Below are 18820 nucleotides of genomic sequence, written 5' to 3'. Positions count from 1 at the left end.
TGTGCAGGAGGTCCTAGACCAGTAATTGCCCACGCTGGCACACTGACAGACGGTATTGCAGCCCAAGATACATGCCCCAGTTTCTTTTGTGTGGAAACCAGGGCAGGGGAGAGGAGGAGAAAGCTGATGTTTGCTTAGGTCTCACCCCATATGGTCGTGGGACACAGTTAGACCTGGCACATGGAAAGCGTTTCCATCGTTCAGACGTTGCCTGTATCAACCAGAGCACCCTTGTCTTGTCATCAGAGCACTCTAATGGATTTGTGAGACGTGACCCTTCTTTGCCAAAGCTGCACTAACTTTCTTCCTTTACAGCATATTTATTTATCTGTTAATGCTCTTCTTTCAATAATTTTGCTACGTGCAGAAAAAAGACTTACTAGCCTCTGGTCTCTTGAGTGCTTCTTCCCCACTCACAGACCGATTTTAAGAAATCAGTCACGTTTGTCACCTTCCATGACTTTTATAAGGGCAATTTAAGCAATAAGTTGCACAGCACAGTAAGTAGTTCAGCAATTCCATATTTAAGTTCCTTTACAACTCATGGATGGATGCCATCTGGTCTTGGTGATTTATTACTATTCATTTTACTGTTGTGTTGGTTTTTTTCTTTCCAAACCCCCTTCCACTCATACTTTAATCTGAAATGAGTTCTCACACTCGCTTACTGAAAAGGGAAGAGTGGTGCAGATCCTTTCTGGACTCCTTTACAGAGAGCACTAATGCAAAGATTTTATCTTCTCTGCTGTGGCATCAAACACTTCTTTTTCATCTTGATATCATCTCTTGGCCCAGTGGATGTTCTGGGAGCTTTCCAGCTGGTGATGTGTTTGAAAAGGTTTGACTGTTATTTTTTTTAACTTTAGCATGAACACTTGCCCAGTGATTTTACATTTAACTTGACATAATTATGCTGTCTTAGTGTTGTCTCATCATGACTTTGGGCCATCCACAAGGCTTTCAGGAGGGTGTCTTTTCACTTCTCACAAGGTCCTTGACTGGAAGCACTATGATAGAGAAGAGGTTTGTTCCTTTCAAGTGTCTGTTTGAACATGGCGATGCTTTAATCATTCTGCACATCAATGAGCTGTTTGTTGGCTTCTCCAAGTGCCTTTCACATTTATAGTGCTTCCTTTAGCTACTTCCCCTATAGAGTTAAACATGAATCTTCCAGATTAAAAGAAAAATGAGGAAGTAGTTTCTCTGAAGTGGTATGAGAGAAAGGCATGCCTCAGTTGACTTCCAGAAAATGCCAGCCTTTGCATAACAGTGTGAACAAAGTCTTGATTTCTGAGGCATTGATGGCACAAGAGAAGAATTGCTGCTCCGTGTGGAACATAGCAGTAATTTTGCTGATGAACCACTGCAAGTGACAATGAGCCCTAGCAAAATGAGTGCATAAAACAATACCTAATGAGCAACTTTTTTGGCCATTGATACCTTTCTCTGATAAACTTTAAAAGAGTATTTAATGTCACATTTTATTGTATTTTTGTATTTTATTGTCATTTATTATTGAATGTGGTATTGAAAAAGCACTTTGGTAAAGGAATAAGTATTAATTTTCTTATTTAAACTGTGATTTGTCTCTCTTGGAATGCAAATGCAAACATAAAGATAATATTTGGTATCAGCATTCTGCTAACTGCTTAAATAACTGTTAATTCCAGCAGATACTTGGGTTTTTTTGCTGTTGATGTTCTTGGGATTTTAGAGTTACGTAACTGGGTGATTATTAGGTTGGATTTTGGCACAAGTTCTGTGTTACTGATTGGGACCTGAAACACTCCTTTGGCAATCATTATTCACCAGTGGTTGCCAATTCCTTTGTTGATAGGCATATAACAGGAGGGCTCTTGGCTGAAACTTTAGGCATTCTGCATTTTTTAGTGTCAGTTACCTGGGAATGTATTCTCTAGGATCACCAGGAGGACTGGTGATGGGTCCTGCTGGGTCCCTTCCAACTAAGCATATCCTATGATACTATGATTCTATGACTCTCTTGGAAGAAGGCTCGTTTTCAGAATTTGACTCCTAAATTCAGTGTAAAAATTGCCAATTTTGTATGTCTGGGTGGATAAAGTCCAGAAAATACCAGCTTTGTCTGTAGGTGTTTTAACATGAAATTATCTTCCTTTTTTGATTATCAATGTTTAGCATTGCTGGTCCTCAGTCTAATCCCTGTTTTGTCCTGGGTTTGGCGTGTCGACCTGTTGGAATGTGTCCAGAGGAGGCAACAAAAATTATCAGAAGGCTGGAGCAACTCTCCTACGAAGACAGGCTGAGGGAGTTGTGATTGTTCAGCCTGAAAAAGAGAGGACTCCAGAGGGATCTTATAGCAACCTTCCAATACCTGAAAGGAGCCTTTAAGAAGGCTGGGGCAGGTAACAATAGGACAAGGGGTAATGGTTTTAAGCTAGAAAAGGGTAGATTTAGGCTGAACATTAGAAAAAAGTTCTTTAGTATGAGGGTGGTGGATCACTGGAACAGGTTGCCTAGAGAGGTGGTGGCGGCCCCATCCCTGGAGGCATTCATGGTCAGGCTTGGTGGGGCACTGAGCAATTTGTTGTAGTGTCAGATGTCCCTGCGTGTTGTAGTGCGGTTGGACTAGATCACCTTTAGAGGTTCCTTCCAACCCAAGATATTCTATGATTCTGTGGTTCTGCCAAGGTCATTGCTGTAGCGTTGGTGCTTCCAGCTACACATCTGTCAGTCTGCAGCATCCCACTCATCTGGAGAGAAGCTTATGGGGCTCGGTGTTTTACATTGGTAATGGTGGGTTTACACATTCTTGTGGCAGGGGGAGATTGTTACTGAAGTATTACTCTTTCAGCAACTTTTAGAGCAGGAAATCTGTCCTTTTTTTGCATACTGTGCTTCCTTGCAGGGAGCAGCTTTCTTCTGTTGCATGACGGCTGGTGCCTGGCTGTCTCTGGATGAAGGAGCACGTACATGGGCAGTAGCTGCATCAGGCAGTTCAGTGGAATCAGCCAAAATGACCTGTGAATGTAGGAGTATGCTGAAAACCCAGACTGCCACTGGGGACTGAGGCAATGGCAATTTGGGTTGCGTTGGTTTTGGTTTTGATCCCTGGGCCTGGTATGAGGTCAATGTTTTACAGCAGCATGATAGAGCAGGCACCCAGGGACTGTGATTTTGGAACCCGGCAGAGATCCACCATTGCTTGTGTAGGCAGCAGAGTGGTCGTCTGAGGTTATCACCTTTATGCTACCTCTAGGCTAACACTTCCCTGGGTAAACCACCTAATTCTCAGTCTGTGTTTATCCATGGAAGTTTAACCAACGGCAGGATAACACTTGAATTCTCCATCCCTTACTGCTTAGTGAGAGCATCTGCTGCCTTATCAGGAGGAGGAGGAGGTTGCTGGTGGTGCTGAAGATGGGGTCATTTTTTCTGCTGGCTTACTGACAAAGGAAAAAAGCGCATGACCCAAATTTCTCTCCAGTAGAAACTGATGGCAAAACTGCCATTTGTTTCAACAGGAATGAGTACCTGCATTTGCCATTGATGCAAGGTAACAGGTATTTTTTCCTTCCTGTGGAGGAGATAGCTCTAAAGCTTTGAGAGTTGAACACAGTGTGTTGAAGGGAGGATGGTTTTGTCTCTTTCTGCTATAACTTGCAGAATGAGAGATTAGAAAGTGCTGAATAAGTGCTAAATGAAAAGTCATAATTTAATTTTGCCTGAATTCTGCATGTATTTTGGCTTGGGTTTTGATCAGTGCAATAACTCAATGATGCTGCTCCAGTACAGCTGACTTTGGTTGTGTTCATAATGGCTTCAAGATGGGAAGCAGGTGTCTGGGTGCAGTCCATTGAACAGAATCACGTGCAGTGTTTCCCAGTGCCACCACACACAAAAGCAGTTGAGGGATTGCCCCTTTTCATGGAGGAATGTGTTCAGTTTCATGCAAGGTTGTGGCATTCTGTTCTCACCGTTGTCCATGATGGAGCTGTTGAACTGAAGTACTCCTTCAAGAAAACATAAATTGTTGTTACAATAAAGTGTTGGGTTTTTTCCCCAAGAACCTCATAACTTTTTCCGGACAAGTGAGCCCCTCCTAAGGCAGGTAGAATATTCAGGCCAAGAACTTTTCTGATTAGATGGTTTGAGCAACCAAACAAAGGAGTCTGATCCCATGTACATGGGTTTTTCCCCCCTTTATCCATGTTTGCCTGCCTTGCTTCAAGCTGATGATGTTTCACTTCTCTCTCTGCCAATCTGACCCCTTCTGGCATGATGGGAAGCATACCTTGCTTTCTGAGATTTCTAAACTGGTTTTGACCTTCAGGCCGTTGGCAGGTTTCCTTGTTGAGTTGCGTTTGTTTGTTTGTTTTGGTATTGTTACAGTGTAATGTGCTTTCTGAATTTCCCTGAAATCATTTTCAATGATGGACAGGCTTCAGATGGGTACAGGTTTAAGTCTAGCAAAGGAAAGGCTCTTGATTATCAGATCAAAAACAGTTCTTATAGGGGAAAAATGTAAAATTAGGAAATAAAAATAATATCTTTGACATCAGACTTTTGCTTCAGGTGTTGTTAGGTGTCTTTTTTGAGCTGCAGAAGCCAAGGGTCTAAGCTGCACACTTGTTCCTCTGAGGTGCTATGAAAGGGGGGGATGCCTTTGCCCGGTTTTTCTAGGAATTATCAGCAAGTCACTTCAGTACTGATGAAACTTCGACCTTCTTCAACTCTGTCTAATTTAGGAGGATCCCTTGTGCTGCAGCTTTGAATAGTATCCATGAGAAATTAAATAAGTACGACACCAGGTTTGGGTTGGGGCTGAGTTTCACCTGTGAGTGAATGTTCCTTGATGTTTGGGTAGGTTTTTTTGGTTATAGTCAATTGAGTCCTCAACAAGGAGATCAGTGATACCAGGCTTTATGATGACTTCATACATTTTAGGTTACTTTTTCATAACAAGTTGTTTCTGTACCGTGTGCCTGTAGTTTCACAGTTTGGCTATTTGGATTCTGAGGAGGTCACATAAGAGTATTAATGAGATCTGTGACAGGTTTAGTATTAAGGATGCCTAGTCTTAAACACTTTCCTTAAAACTATCCCCCTTCCCCTGGTGGAACTGCTCAAATTCTGCATCTCTCTTGTCGTTGACTAGATTACCCCTTGGTGATTTGGGGCATCAATCCCTTTCATCCAGGTGCTCGAGCTGTTTGCCTCATTGCCTGTGTGAAAGGACAGTTACTTCCAGTGGAGCAGGGGAACAGGAGGAGCTGGGTTGATCTGCAACTTTTTCATCTGCGTATATAGCTCTCTGTGGGTAAATGTTGAGGATGAAACTGGCTGAGGTTTTGGGCTGGTACCATGGAGCTGGTGTCTGTGCAGCCTGCCCATGGAAGGGAGATACAAGATCTGGACACAGTTTGGGAATAAGGGTGGCAGAGTGGGATGAAGGAGAAGACAAACTCAGGGAAAGTAAGGGTTTCTCTCAACTAGGAACACATTTGCTGTGGTCCATTGAGAGAAACCCAACAGCAGGAACAGAACTGCTCTTCCCACTGAGGCAGTTGAGGTGCCTCGGAGGGCTTCACCATCAGAGGTACCCACCTTGTCTTCTTCCTGGGGGAAAGGAGGAAGAAGCAGCAGCAATTCAGTTCCAGTGAGGATGTGGTGAAGCCACTCTGTGACCACTAAACATAAGGTCCTGTGGCCAAAGAGGCTCTGCAGGAGAAGATAAGAATTGGGCAGAGTGGTAGCTGGGGTGAATGGGCTGGTTGTGGCCTGCCTGCCCACAGTGAACGTCGCAGAATGTGAGCCAGGCATTAAATTAAGCCTGTAAGGAGACACTTGGGGAACTTAAGATGGATTAACTTAAGGTGGAAAGTTTAAAGCATATTACTATGAAGGAGGATTAAGCTAAACTGAACTAATGACACGACTTTTGAATGCGGATCCACACAGCGGATTCAGAGCTTTGACTCCACACCTTTTATTACTTAAATGTACTTACCTTCTTAAATGTTCCCATAAAGATGCATATCCTTGTATTTCAGATCTTCACATTGTCCAGTTTCCGTGTTGAAAAGTTTATATGCTGTCAGAGGTAGAACTGGTTTTGGTTAGTTGGGTTTTGCTTGCTTTTTTTTTCCTTAAGAAAAAAGGGTGAAGGGAAGGCAGCGTAGAAGTTTGTTTTTATTTTTCCCCATGGTGAAAATGGCATTTGTGATGACTTGATGGTATTTATTCTTCAATAAGGCATTTGGCAAGGAAGAGACAACTTTGTTCACATTATGTTGACATGCCCTAATTTCTATGTGCCCAGTCTCTTTTAATAAATGAGCCATTTGTATTGATTTTTTTTGTTGTTGTTGTTACTGTCATGGTGTTGGGATATCTGCAATGTCAGCATCTGAATTTTCCAAAAGCTTTATACCCTCTTACCTTAGACTGTGTATGTTAAAAATGAAATGCAAAGTTGAATACTGTAAACTCCCACAAAATGCTTATCTTACATTAAACAGAGTCATGAACTTACTAACATTAATTTGCAGTTAGTAATAATTTGTAAATAAGTAATAAATCAACTGAATTGGTTTTCAGGGAGGGAACTGAGTTGAAATTACAGGATTGCTGTATGTTAAATAAACTACTTAGTAACTAGTTCTATGTGTAATTTTATCTCACTACAAACAATGCTATGAGGTTTTTCCTTGAGTGCAAACTAGAAATCAGTATTTGCAAGTAGATAAAAGACAGACACATGCACAAAAAAACCCAAACAACAAAAACTTACTCAAATTCTTCTCTGTAGGAAATCATATAAAAGAAAAACAATTTTTAAAAAAAAATATCTAAAAAGTAAAATGTCTCCAAAGTGCAAGGCAATGTACCAAAAAAAGGGTGTTGAGTTAGCTGTCAGTGTTTTGCCAAGACTGTTTAGTGAAAGCATAAGAAACCTTAGACAAAAAAATTTCAAAATGTTTCATTTTATTTGCTGTGTGGCTTGTGGTACCGGATGAAAGGTCTGGTGCTTCTGATGTCTGTGGAGGTCAAAAGCAGGCAGGGATGGTGGCAGATGCTTTATGTTCTGAGGCTGGAGAAACTAGTTTTTAGTGTCCTGAAAAAGTGATAATGGATATAATAGACTGCTTTTGTTTTGAATCCTGCTAGTCCTTAGCAGTCTGAGATATACCTTGAAACTTATTTTTTTTAAAGTAAAAATGTCTTTTTTTAATAATTTGTCTTTCAACTGTAGTGTGTATCCTTCTGAGCCTCTTGGGATAGGTCAGTTGGAAACCACCACTATCTGTGCCCTAGACCTAGATTCAGTAATTCTGAGAAGAGGAAGGGAAGCAGGAGCAGCAGGAGGGACATCACTCAACTCTTTTGGGGTCTTTTTCCTCACCTATATCTGGGTCGGCTCAGAGGTGCTCACAGCCACTTGATCTCTGGGCAATAACAACCCATCAGACAGGATGGTTTAGGGTGATGTCGCTGAAGCAGGGTAAGCTAAGTCATGCAGTGGCCAAATGTGAAGGAGCCCCCATCCCTGGCACACTCAGTCATCTATGCTAAGGGTACATCCAACCACCAGGACAGATCCAGGTGCTGCTGTGCAGGGTTGGCCACAAACGATGGTGACCACAAGCCTCAGGCAGACCTGGCACAGCAGCTTCAGAAATGCCCCTTTGTGTGCATCTGACACCCTTGAATTCTGCAAATCCTTTTCTGTTTCATCTGATCCCAGTTGCTCTGGGTCACTGTGTTACCTTCATAGCATGACTGGTGTTGAGTGTGCAGGTGGCATCGCTGAGTCCTCTGCACTGGGCTCGTGTGCTCATGCCTGTGAGCATCCTGCAGTGGACCCTGCTCTCCTCAGAGGGCCAAGGTATTTCAGTCACTGTCCGAAGCATTCAAAGACAGTTTTCTTCTACTTGTTTTCTTCCCTGTGGTCTGTGATGCATAATAAAAATAAACAAACACGGCATTACTACTATTAAATAATTATTTAAAAAAAAAAGTTGCTGGAAGTTCTTAGTCTCAAGAAGAGGGTGGAGCAGGGGAAGAGTGCAGAGCCATATAACAATAGGGAGTCCACTTTATTAGCGTTAAGGAGGAAAATAAAATCTGCTAAGACAGTATCGAAGTAAAACACCAGGAAGATTACGTCAGTCTTTTCTTGCACACAGTATGATTCTTCTCTCACCAGCCAATTTGTATATTTGAAAAGGCAGTTGCTTGGTTAAAATAATTAGCTGAACTTCATCCAATTCCCCAATTATGTGGAAAAAAAATATTGAAGAAATACAGACAATTGTTGTTGAGCAATTAAGAAAATAAAAAAAAAAAGTAGTGGTCACTGAACAATTATAGCACCTCATTTAAATACCCACATACATATTGTCGTTTCAAAATGAGACAGGCAGTGCTCAATGACATTTTGCTGTAGCTTTGGTGGTTTGAGGTAGCAGCTTTAGAAGTAAAGCAGAACCTAATTCTGCCTGAAACTTCAGCAGGTTGGGGATGCCTAAGAGAAGAGAAATCAAGGTTGAAGCTGTAAATGTACTGAAATATATTTAAAAGGGGCAAAAAAGAGAGTAAACTGGATACAAGTCATGTATCCTCTTTATTTTACGATTTTAAAGGCAAAAATCTGTATTAATGAAACGAGAGTGTCTTCTTATATATTACTTTATTCCAGAATATTTTAGATTTTTATTTTGGGAAAAAACATACAGAATTTTTGGATGTTCCAGTGTTTGAATAAGACACCATTGCACCAATTTCATTAATAATTCCCCATAAGTGGTCCAGTGTTAGTATGTTAACAAGAGCTTCAGTGACTGGGAAATCAGTTCTCCTTTTTTTTCCCTACACTTTCATCCTTGGAGGTAAATGTGTTGATCCTAGGGCTGTGCTGGCTTGTGGACCTGACGGTGTACTGTGGGCAGTAGAGCTCTTTGCTGTGTGTTTTCCCATTGTTGGAGGCTGGGGCCAGGGCTGACTGCCCCGAGTGATGCAGGCTACAGGTGTGAGACTGCGATCCTCCCTGGTTGTCCTTTCCCCCAATTCATCCCTGCATTAGAAGCTTCTGAAACTCATTTCCACCTGTACGTCAACTGATGTGGGATGTATCATTGAAACCATGCATGCAGTGGTTGTGGGTTCCCCTGTTGCACCAGTTCTGACCTCTTCAGCAGGCTCATTTCCGTCAGCCAGTGTAGAGCTGAACAAATGCTGACAATTCAAAGACATTTTAAAACACTTTTGCCAGTTTGATTACATTGTCAGGGAATAAATCATAATTCTATTTGTTTCTGTTCCTTTTAGGGGGTGGATGTTCATGCGTCCTGTGGTCTGCCAGGTAGCAAAGTGAACTCAGCCACTCAACAGATGGAGTAGGAGCTTGGGTTCCCCAAAGCTCACAGGCAGGGGCTTTTTCTGGCAGCCCAGGAGCACAGGGACCAAGCAGCCCTCCAGAGCTGGCAGGGTTCCAGCTTCATCTCCGCAGTCCTCAGCTCCCTTACCTAACCTGAACTTTAAGGCTGTGGTGTTTCTGACTGACCTCTGCCATCAGTGCTTCGTTTCCAGGTTGCTCCTCACTTTCCTCATGCGTGGGCTGCCCTGTGCACGTCACGCTCTCCCGTGTTTATCCTCTGAATTTTCTTTCTCTTTGCAGGGAACGGATGCGCCAGTCTGCTATGTTTGAACTGTGCCAGGGGATGCACCAGATCAGTCTGCAGTTTGTTCGCTTGCAGCTCAGCTTTGAGGAGTACACTATAATGAAAGTTTTGCTGCTGTTAAGCACAGGTAAGTTAGATTCATGGTTCTGTGGGAATACCTGAAAATAACTCTCAATTTGCAAAAAGATGTAGTGATTTTAACTAATGTGACAAAAGAGCCAAACTGTTTTCAGCAGGGATGGAGGAATAAGCCTGGTTTCATCTTGTAGGGTTTATCTGCAGATCTCAGTCTCCGTTAGCACGGGAAATGTCTTTGCAGTTTAAATTTGACATGTGCATTGGAAGGACAGGAGTGGCTGGGCAAAGAGCCCTCACCCCCCTCCTCTGTACAGGAAATGTGCTGGAAAAGTGCCAGAGCTGTGGGGACTGGGGCGATACCCCCCTCAACACTCAAAGCCACCAGTTTGGATGACTTATCATCAACCATAGGATCAAAGGATGTACATTGTCTGTACTGCAAAGTGGGTAATTTTTCAATGCCAAGTGAACTGAGAACGGTAAGCCCTTTTACAGGGCTCTGGAAGTGTAATAGATTTCAGTGCACACTTTAGTTTTCTCTCGAGTGTTATTCTTTGAGTTTTCTTAAAATGCAAAATTACATCTTGGAGTTTGTTACAGCACTGTGTAGTAATTAACAGATCTCTTGTTCTTATCTTATTGAAAATATTGAAAAACTCCTGTCCCAGAAGAGTTGTGTAAATACACAGGTACTTTGTTCATTACTTTTCCATCAGTCTTGATGAAAAAGCCAATTACCTGTAAACAAACTTCCTTCTGTATAATCACTCTCCTTCTTGCGGGATTCACTTAGAGGCATTATGATGAGAGAACACATCAGCTTGATTGGTGGGCGTTCATGGTGGCACTTCAGTGAACTCACTGGGCAACACTTTCCTCAGCAGAAGGAGGCTGAATGCGGGGGTATGGCTCTGGGAGAGGAGGAGCAGGAGATGGAAGGTGCCACTGCACTTATTCTGGCATTCACTTGCAAACTGTCAGCAGCAGGATGTGTGCCCAAGGCTGCCAGAGCTGGGGGTTGCCTGGGGTCATGCTGCTCGGAGTGTCTTCCTCTTTGGTGGCGAGTGGAGCCCAGTGTGCCCATTTGATGTCTTCTCCTCTCACCCTGTCTTCTGCTCCAGCAAGCTGAGAGAGGAAACAAATGGCAAGCAACAGGCATTGGTTTTGCAGCATTGGAAGGCACTTCTCTCCAAAACCACTCAAGGATGCCAGAGCAGGCTGATGCAGCAGCAGATTTAGACACCTGGGACCCTCCCACGTCCCCAGACAAAGCCTGGGCACATGGGCTGCAGGCAGAGTGAGGTGCCTACGAAGGGATTTGCAGTGTCCAGCAAAGCTGAGTGGCAACCCTTCCAGGCCAGGTGGTGGGACGGGCACTTTCTCCCTGTCTGCGATGTCTTTCGTTCAGACCTCACCTATCCCACCCAGCTGGTAGCTCTGTGGTTAAAGTACTTGCCTTTGAAGGAAGATGTGAAGCTGCTGTTCCTGTCACAGCTGGAGGGGATTTGGATCCTCTAACAGAAACCTCCTGGGGCTGTAAGTTTCTTGGGCTTGGCTGTCTCCCTCCCTTCCACTGAAGCTGTTCCAGTGCCCTGGGATGGGGAAACACCACGTCGGTTCGGGAGTGCTTTATCTCACAGGGTCTGACCCCCAGGTCCTCCTCCACCAAGGGTTCAAGGAGATGGTCTGTTGGTGGAACTGGGACTGTGGGGAGCTGGTATGCTCTAGGGTAGCCCTGGGGGGTGGATGGGCTTCTTCAAAGCTTGTCACTTGCAGTCTTTTCAGAAGCAACTAGCAGTGCTTAATGTGGATGTGCTTGGGGGATTCTGGCTCCCAGATGTTCTTGAGAGAGTGTCTGGATTGGAGATCTGGTTCTACTACTTTTTAATCAGCCCTAAAGGGGAAGAATCTTTAGAAAAAGAATCTAAAGGCATTCTAAAAACGTGGCAAAATTTAAGTTAGGTATTTATTATTCTACCCTGCTGAGAGTGTTCAATAATTACTTGAGTTATTGTGAGAATCTGTTAGGTTAGATCAGCCAGGCCAATTATCTTCAGCTAGCTGGATCCCTTTGAAACACACACCACAGTCACTAAAAAACCTACTAAAAATAGTTTGCTTTTGGAGAATCAGGGTATTTGCATCAGAGAGAGAGAGAGAGAGCGAGGAGAGCAAAATGGAAATGAAGAGAGTGATAAAACTGAGAAAGTGTCATGTGAAGGGCAGCAAACCTGGTTCTGAATGATTGCATCTTCATATACCCTTATGACAGAAAACACCAGGTTTGTTTTAATTTAAAAACTTTTATTGAATTGTGTGATGAGCAGAGTACAAGTTATTCAGAAACTTTCATGATGACCACATCAAGGAAGTTTCACTCCATTTACATGTGGAAGAAACCACACATTACAACTCAATTGTTTTCTTGCTTTCCACAGACCATAGATTTTGGGAGCTTGCCAAAAGCATTGCTGCATTTAATAAGTAAAATCAGAAACACTGGGCAAACCTCCAGAATTTCATGTTTTGCTTGAGTTCTCTTTATTTGTGGTCTTTCTTTCTTCCTTAATAACCTGGCTGGGGTGGTAGTATAATAATTTTCAGACAGAACAGTAAAATACATAGGAGTAGACAAAGAAAGAGTGACTCTAACAGTCTTTAAGCAGCATGTAGGAATACAGGCCTGTAAATATTAAAGGAACTGTAGAGCCCATGCATTTTGTATATCGGCCCAGTATTCTTTGATGGCTTTACTCACTGCGATTGGTGTCTCTGTATTTATCCAGCTTGAACTTAATTTGTACATCTGTTCCAGAAAGTTTCTTCTGTCAGCAGACGGAGAGATTTGGTATATAGAATTTAAAATTTAAATATTATGTTTATATAATATAAATATCTAATATTTATTGAGTGATAGGCATGTCCACATGTTACCTCCTAGGCTTTTTCTAAAGATTCCTCCTTGTGCCCCCTTGCAGCACTTGAAGTCCTTGCTGCTTGTCCAGTGCTAGAGCCTCTCCTTGTTTTCCATTGCTAAGTTGCTCTGGTAGATACTGGTGACAGAAGAAACTGGTGCTTTTTGTTAAAGCTTCTACTCTGGAGCCATTTGGGTGGTTGTTACCCGGTTCTGATCTGATTGCAATCAGAAGGAAGACAGTTTGCAGAATTTAAAAGTGAAAGGAATGGATGACACTACACTGTAGTATTTTTTTTTTTTTCCTTCTGTGGACTAGCATTAAGAGACACAGAGTAGAAAAAAATTTGATGGTTAAGTGGTATTCAACCAATCCAGGTATTAAACACCAGAACATTTTGTGTCATAATTTTAATAACCTCTATAGGGTTATCCTAGAGATCTAATCCTGTAAGCCATTGCTCTTTGGGGCAGAACCTGCTACAGTGCAAGGGTATTTGTAGTCTGTAAAGAAACAGTGTATTTGCTTTGGTAATTAGCCTTGCCTGAAATCAGTCACAGGAAAAAGTATCAAAATACTCTACTTTTAGACCATTTGTGGTCTAAAAGTAATCCCTCTGGCAAATAGGAACTTTGATAGGACACTAGAAATGCTTAAAACTGTATGCCATGGTCAAACAGTGGGTCAGGATGCCTGTTTGGAAAATAGTCTTCTGTTTCATGTAGAATAATGGCTCTGTTCTAGGTGTTATGCAGATGCTTACTCACATTCAAAGAAATTCTAGATGTTACTTGATGGCATAAAAACATGTCACTTGATCTAGCATTTCTGCATATAACAGCTGTAATTCCGTACCTTCCTCTCTCCTGCTAAGTGTGGGGAATCATTCAAGAATGATAAATCACATCTTGAACTTCAAAAAAAAAATCCTTGATCCATCTGCCTTTTTCTGTGTGTGTGTGGTTGGGTTGTATTAAAAACAGTTTCAGCATGAGGTTAGCATGTGTTGTATTGCTGAGATGTTATCTTGTTCTCTGCCACAGCTTCTGCAATCACACATCTGCAGAGGATGCTTGAATCACTTGAAAGTCTGTGTGATGTTGTAGATTCCTTACCAATGTCTGTAAAATTATGGACTTTGCTTAATGGTTTAATTCTTTCATCCATTAACTTGTGTAACTTTTAAAGTATGCACATCAAAAGAATAAGCAATACAGTTAATATTAATATAAGACTGTCTTTTCAATGACAGTTCCCAAGGATGGTCTCAAAAGCCAAGCTGCATTTGAAGAAATGAGGGCAAATTACATTAAAGAACTAAAGAAGATGGTAACTAAATGTCCAAGTAACTCTGGGCAAAGCTGGCAGAGATTCTACCAACTGACTAAACTTCTTGACTCCATGCATGATGTAAGTATAACTCCTCAGGGAGTGCAGACAAGTTAAGCAAAAATCTCTCCATTAAGGTAAACCAGTAATCCTTGATTGTATTAACTAACAGGGAGAACAGAAAATGAAATTATTTTTAAAGGAGCAGCTGAGAGAAGTTGTTAGATGAATTTAAGGACAACTGCCAAATAAAATAAGAAAAGTCATTAAGGGCTGGGTCCTGCTGCCTTTTCCTATGTTACATGGTAGTGTGTTCCTCCAGTCCTTCCAGTTCCTCCAGTCACTTAAGATTAGTAGAGCTATTAGTGGGGTCAGCGGCTCTTCAGCAGGAGAAGTGATGTTAGCTGTGACCCTAAGTTCTCAATGAGACGTGCCAGATTAGTGTGTCACGCATCTAGAATGCCTGATGTGCTAATACATGTTGAATTAATTTGGTGATCTTTTACTGTGGGGGTTGCAATAATGATGACTTTAAAAGACGGATTAAGACCTTGGAGCCATCTTGGGTATTTGAAGCTTTCTTGGAACTTTTCAAGTATAAGAGTCTCTGTTTTGTGAAGTTATTTCTACTGCCCTGTCTCATTTCAGTGGGAGTAGTTTGCTTTACATGTGTCAGGTATGAGATGTGGTGATTGACATGGGAAGCCAAAAGTTCAGTCCTAAAACACACCCAGGCTAGGGGTGCTTCAGCCTAGAGTCACTCTGAAGGGCTGTGGTGGGTTCTGTGCACAGGACCAGCTTGCGGTTTCAGAAGGAGTGTCTGTAACATTGAGCTGTTGAATTGGGATCAACCTGGTTCTAGCCAGTAAAATGCAGGTAAGTGTAGAGATGTACCCCTCCAGATGCTTTGAGCAGCAGCAGGGATGTACCTCCGTGCTCTCCATAAGGGAGCCTGGAGTCACTGCGGAGGAGGCCAGTGACCCTGCTGTAATGGTCTCCTCAAGCTGAGGGGTTTTCCCCAGTGTCCTCTGAGACTTCCCAGGGCACCAGCCCCTTGCCTGGGCCAGCATGGCTGGCTCCCATCCTCTCTGAAGCTGCAGCATGGTGCAGCAAATGACAGGGGACTTGTGGGGCCTGTGAGAGCAACCTTTAGTTGGGTTTGGGTACAAGAGAGGAGGGGCCCCATGGGCAGAGCCTGAAGCCCAGCTGATCACCTCCCAGGGTGATGAAAACCTGTAACTGCAGCAAAGGAGAAAACTGTTCTCTGTCCTACATGGGCAGGGAAGTAACTTTGCTGTACTAATAACCTACAGCACTTACTTTCAGACCCTGCATATAACATACTTCTTTGTACTTGAATTTCATTTTTGTAGAGATAGTATGGTGCACTTCAGGTCGTATCTGTATAAGGGCCTGAGGTCTGTTTACAGAATGTACATATGGAATTATTTTTCAAATATTGTTCTGTTGTTCATTAAAACATTGCTAATCTTAGTGGGAGGCAGGGAGAGTATTATTTAGTGCTACAGTAACAGCTCATTCTTCAGAGATCGAGTTTCACTTGCTCCTTGCCAGCAAAGGAAGTTGTAGCGTTGGAGTGGAAAAAAGGGGATGGGTGATAAAATCAATTGCAAGGTATTCACATCTGAACCTCAGGGCAGCATAACAAACCCCTGCATTTATGGAGTTTTCTAATCCTCTCCAGAACAGGCAGTGTCTATGATTTGTTATTTAAATGGGTGTTTAAGGTGACTGGATGACAGAATTGCGTTTACTGAGAATGCTACCATGTCCTACAGACATTTTCCAAAACACAGCATTAACCATTGAGAGCTGAGCTAACCAGGGGAAGCAGACTGCTCTTGCATTTTATTTAATTTTTAATTGCACTATTTTTACATTACTTTTGTTTTAATGGAGCACTTTCTTACAAAGGACTTTTTACAGAAAGTCCCATTGTCAGCATTCTCCATTAAAAAGGCTGGTTGTCTGCACAACAGTGCTTCCTTTCAGAGATGATATTAGAGAGTTGTTCAACAATGGCCCTTGTTTATTTTTTCTCTTTAAAACTGATTTTTTTAAATCCATCAGGATAAATTTAGAATGGTGATAATACTAATGAGAAGTGAGAATTCCTGTTCTCCCCCCACTGCCTGTTAGTGCAGAATTTCTCTGTTCTGTAAATGTAAATGCAAATTTTCTGCTCAATCCCTTAGTCTAGGAGGAGCACTTTCTCAGCTGTCATCTGTATATTTTTAACTTACTCCATTTTAATTTTAAAGGATCAGAATATATTTGGTGCTAGAAGTCTAACTGGAGCTGAGGCCCCATGTTTACATGCTGCTGTAGCCACAGCACTGGCATTTGCAGCTCAAGCCCAAAGGACTGGTGCAGAATTCCTGTTTATTCAGCCGTCCTGCTGCCTCCAGCTCTTCCATCAGAGCAAAGTAGCATCTCATCATTTGTGGAGTTTGCTTTACCTGAATGTAGTGATAAACAATAACAAAATACTGCTCCTTTGCACCTTCACACTTGCTTTCTTCAGCCTCATTTTTAAGTAGTCTTCTGAGGACTATGTGAACTAATTCACATGGGAATATCAAGTTACAGTATGCTTGGCTTTATATAGTATGACGAAGAAGAAAAAAAAAACCCAAACAAGATGGTTTTACATTGCTCAGTATAGTAAATCATTCATCCTCAGATCGAACATACATGCAGGTAGAAAAGTTTTGAGGTGAGGCAAAAAAGAAATTTTCAAGAAGGCCAGGTAGGCACTTCAGTATTGGAAAAAATCAGCTTTATGTAATGATCCATAAAGCCTCAGAGCACCAACAGCACAACCAAAAAAGAAGATCCAAACCCATCCTGAGCAGACAAGATAAACCTGGCTTGGTACCGCGTGTGTGTGCATACCTGCCCCCTGCCCCAGCAGCGCGGCCCCGCACCACGGTGCTCCATGTTTGCCTGGTGCTTCTGTGTGGAAGCAGCAGCTGCTGATGCAGCAGGCACTGGCTGACAGGGTGGGTCTGGTTACACAGCGTGCCCATCTTCTCCCTCGGCACGAGAAGATAGGGAGGAGTAGCTTGTTGGCATGTACTTGTTATTGTGCTGCGGCTCAGCCTGGCTTGTGTGGATGGATCGCCCCCAGCGTTGGTATCTTCTAGGCAGCAATATAGTCAGCGTATTTCCTTCTTGCAGGGATTGTATTTCTCCTGTTGTGGCTGGCCTGCATGCATCTTTTCACAGAGCAGAGTGGTGTTTTGAGGACCATAGCATAGCAAGGACAACCAGCTTCTCCACCCCAGACATGAAGGCTTCAGTCTTGTGCCCATGAATGGCCCTGGGCATTTCAGGGAGAGATGCGTATGCAGCACTTGGATGTAGGTGAACTGCATTATGTGATCAGACAAACGACACGCGGGAACATTAGAAACAGATGTACTACACATGGTATCAAAAACTTCATTTGGATCGTCCTCAACATCTCCTGTTGGCTTTGGCAGGAAGGGTTGTATCTTGCATGGCAAACCTCATTTCATATAGAGAGTGCAGTGTGTGGTTAGGCGGTTCACAGAACAAAAGCTGAATTTGGTTTCAATCTGGCTGATATTAAACAGACTTTGAGTTGAGGGCTTTTGTTTCGATGCCATGACATAAAACCCTAATGTGAACCTTCCCCTTGTCTTGGCAAGGCAGAGCGCTGCACCATCATTTGCTTGTTGATATTTTCTGCCAAACAAAAAATAAATTCTTTAAGTCTCACGCTGCTGAATAATTAATTTTTTATGGTTTCTGAAGGGAATGCTTTATAGCTGAGGTGGATCTTTCCATAGGCTGAGAGTGCCAGGATTACACTTACTGAAAACGCTGAAGGAACAGATCCTCAAGGGGCAGGTTGCAAGGCACGCTGTGGCAGATGCAAGTGTGCCTCTGCAGGTGCTTCATCCCATCAATACGAGGCCACAGGTGAGCCCCTCAGCTGTTGCCAGCACCTCTTTGGGTACGCTTACTCCTGCTGCTGATCTGCCAAAGTTGTCTCTCACAGTTGTTGAGCTGTTTGGAGCCTTGTTCTTGTCCCAGTGTCTCAGTTCTCTGAGTAGGTATTTTCTCTGTTTACGCAGAGGCTACATCCAGTCCCCACTCCTGGTAGTGCTCCTACAGAAGCAGCAGCAATGCAAGAGTGTGCGTGGGTGTATGTTGCAGCAGCTAATAGGTGTCTGTCCAGTGATAAATTGATTCCCAGCTCCCTAACATAGACATGGCCTACTCTGAGGGTGGTCTTGCTCAGTTTGTGATGGTTGGATCTCTTCTTCACTTTAATAGGTGTTTGTTGGAAGAGGACAGAACCCCACTACTGTTGACAGAAGAGCAAGGGAGACTTGGCTCTGGGGTTACCCTGAGTCAAGGGCTGAGGATGCTTCATTGGTGTGTGGTACTATGGGTTTGCATGCATCCTCCAAAGCATACAAAATTAGTTCAAGTCAGGATCCTCTCATGTCCAGGTGTCAGGTGCTGTGGTTTTGGTGTGGACATATTTATGAAGAAAACCCAGAGAAATGAGAGCACTTCCTCAGTCAGATAAATGCACCTGTCCAGGCAGAACTAGGTTCCACATTTGCTCCCGTTAGATACTGTTGGTGACTAATCCATAGGCATTTTATCCACCTTTTATTCCTTGCTTGCATGACAAATACTCTGCGTAGGTGTAATCAGAGGCTTTATCCCTTTGTCTTACCTTGTTTTCCCCATGTTTGCAGGAGGTTTCTCTCTCTGGGTTAGAATTTAAGGTTTCATAAGCAGCTAGTTCTGGATCCTCTGCATAAAGGAGCAAAG

General features: G+C 42.8%; 1 protein-coding gene across 4 annotated transcripts in view; it reads left to right on the top strand.

Annotated features, from left to right (window-relative positions):
- Nucleotides 1-18820, top strand: part of NR3C2 (nuclear receptor subfamily 3 group C member 2) — a 213532-nt gene that overhangs the window by 185583 nt on the left and 9129 nt on the right. For 3 of the 4 annotated variants that reach the window (XM_051617248.1, XM_051617250.1, XM_051617251.1), the window contains exons 7-8: nucleotides 9659-9789; nucleotides 13908-14065. In XM_051617248.1, the coding sequence (XP_051473208.1) occupies nucleotides 9659-9789; nucleotides 13908-14065 (289 nt within the window). The remainder of the gene's footprint in view (nucleotides 1-9658; nucleotides 9790-13907; nucleotides 14066-18820) is intronic. The other variant, XM_051617252.1, reaches the window with a different exon arrangement.

The sequence above is a fragment of the Apus apus genome, chromosome 4 (assembly GCF_020740795.1).
Source record: "Apus apus isolate bApuApu2 chromosome 4, bApuApu2.pri.cur, whole genome shotgun sequence".
NCBI classification, from domain to species: Eukaryota; Metazoa; Chordata; class Aves; order Apodiformes; family Apodidae; genus Apus; species Apus apus.
The sequence above is the reverse complement of the archived record's forward strand: the minus strand, read 5'-3'. Positions and strand labels throughout refer to the sequence as shown.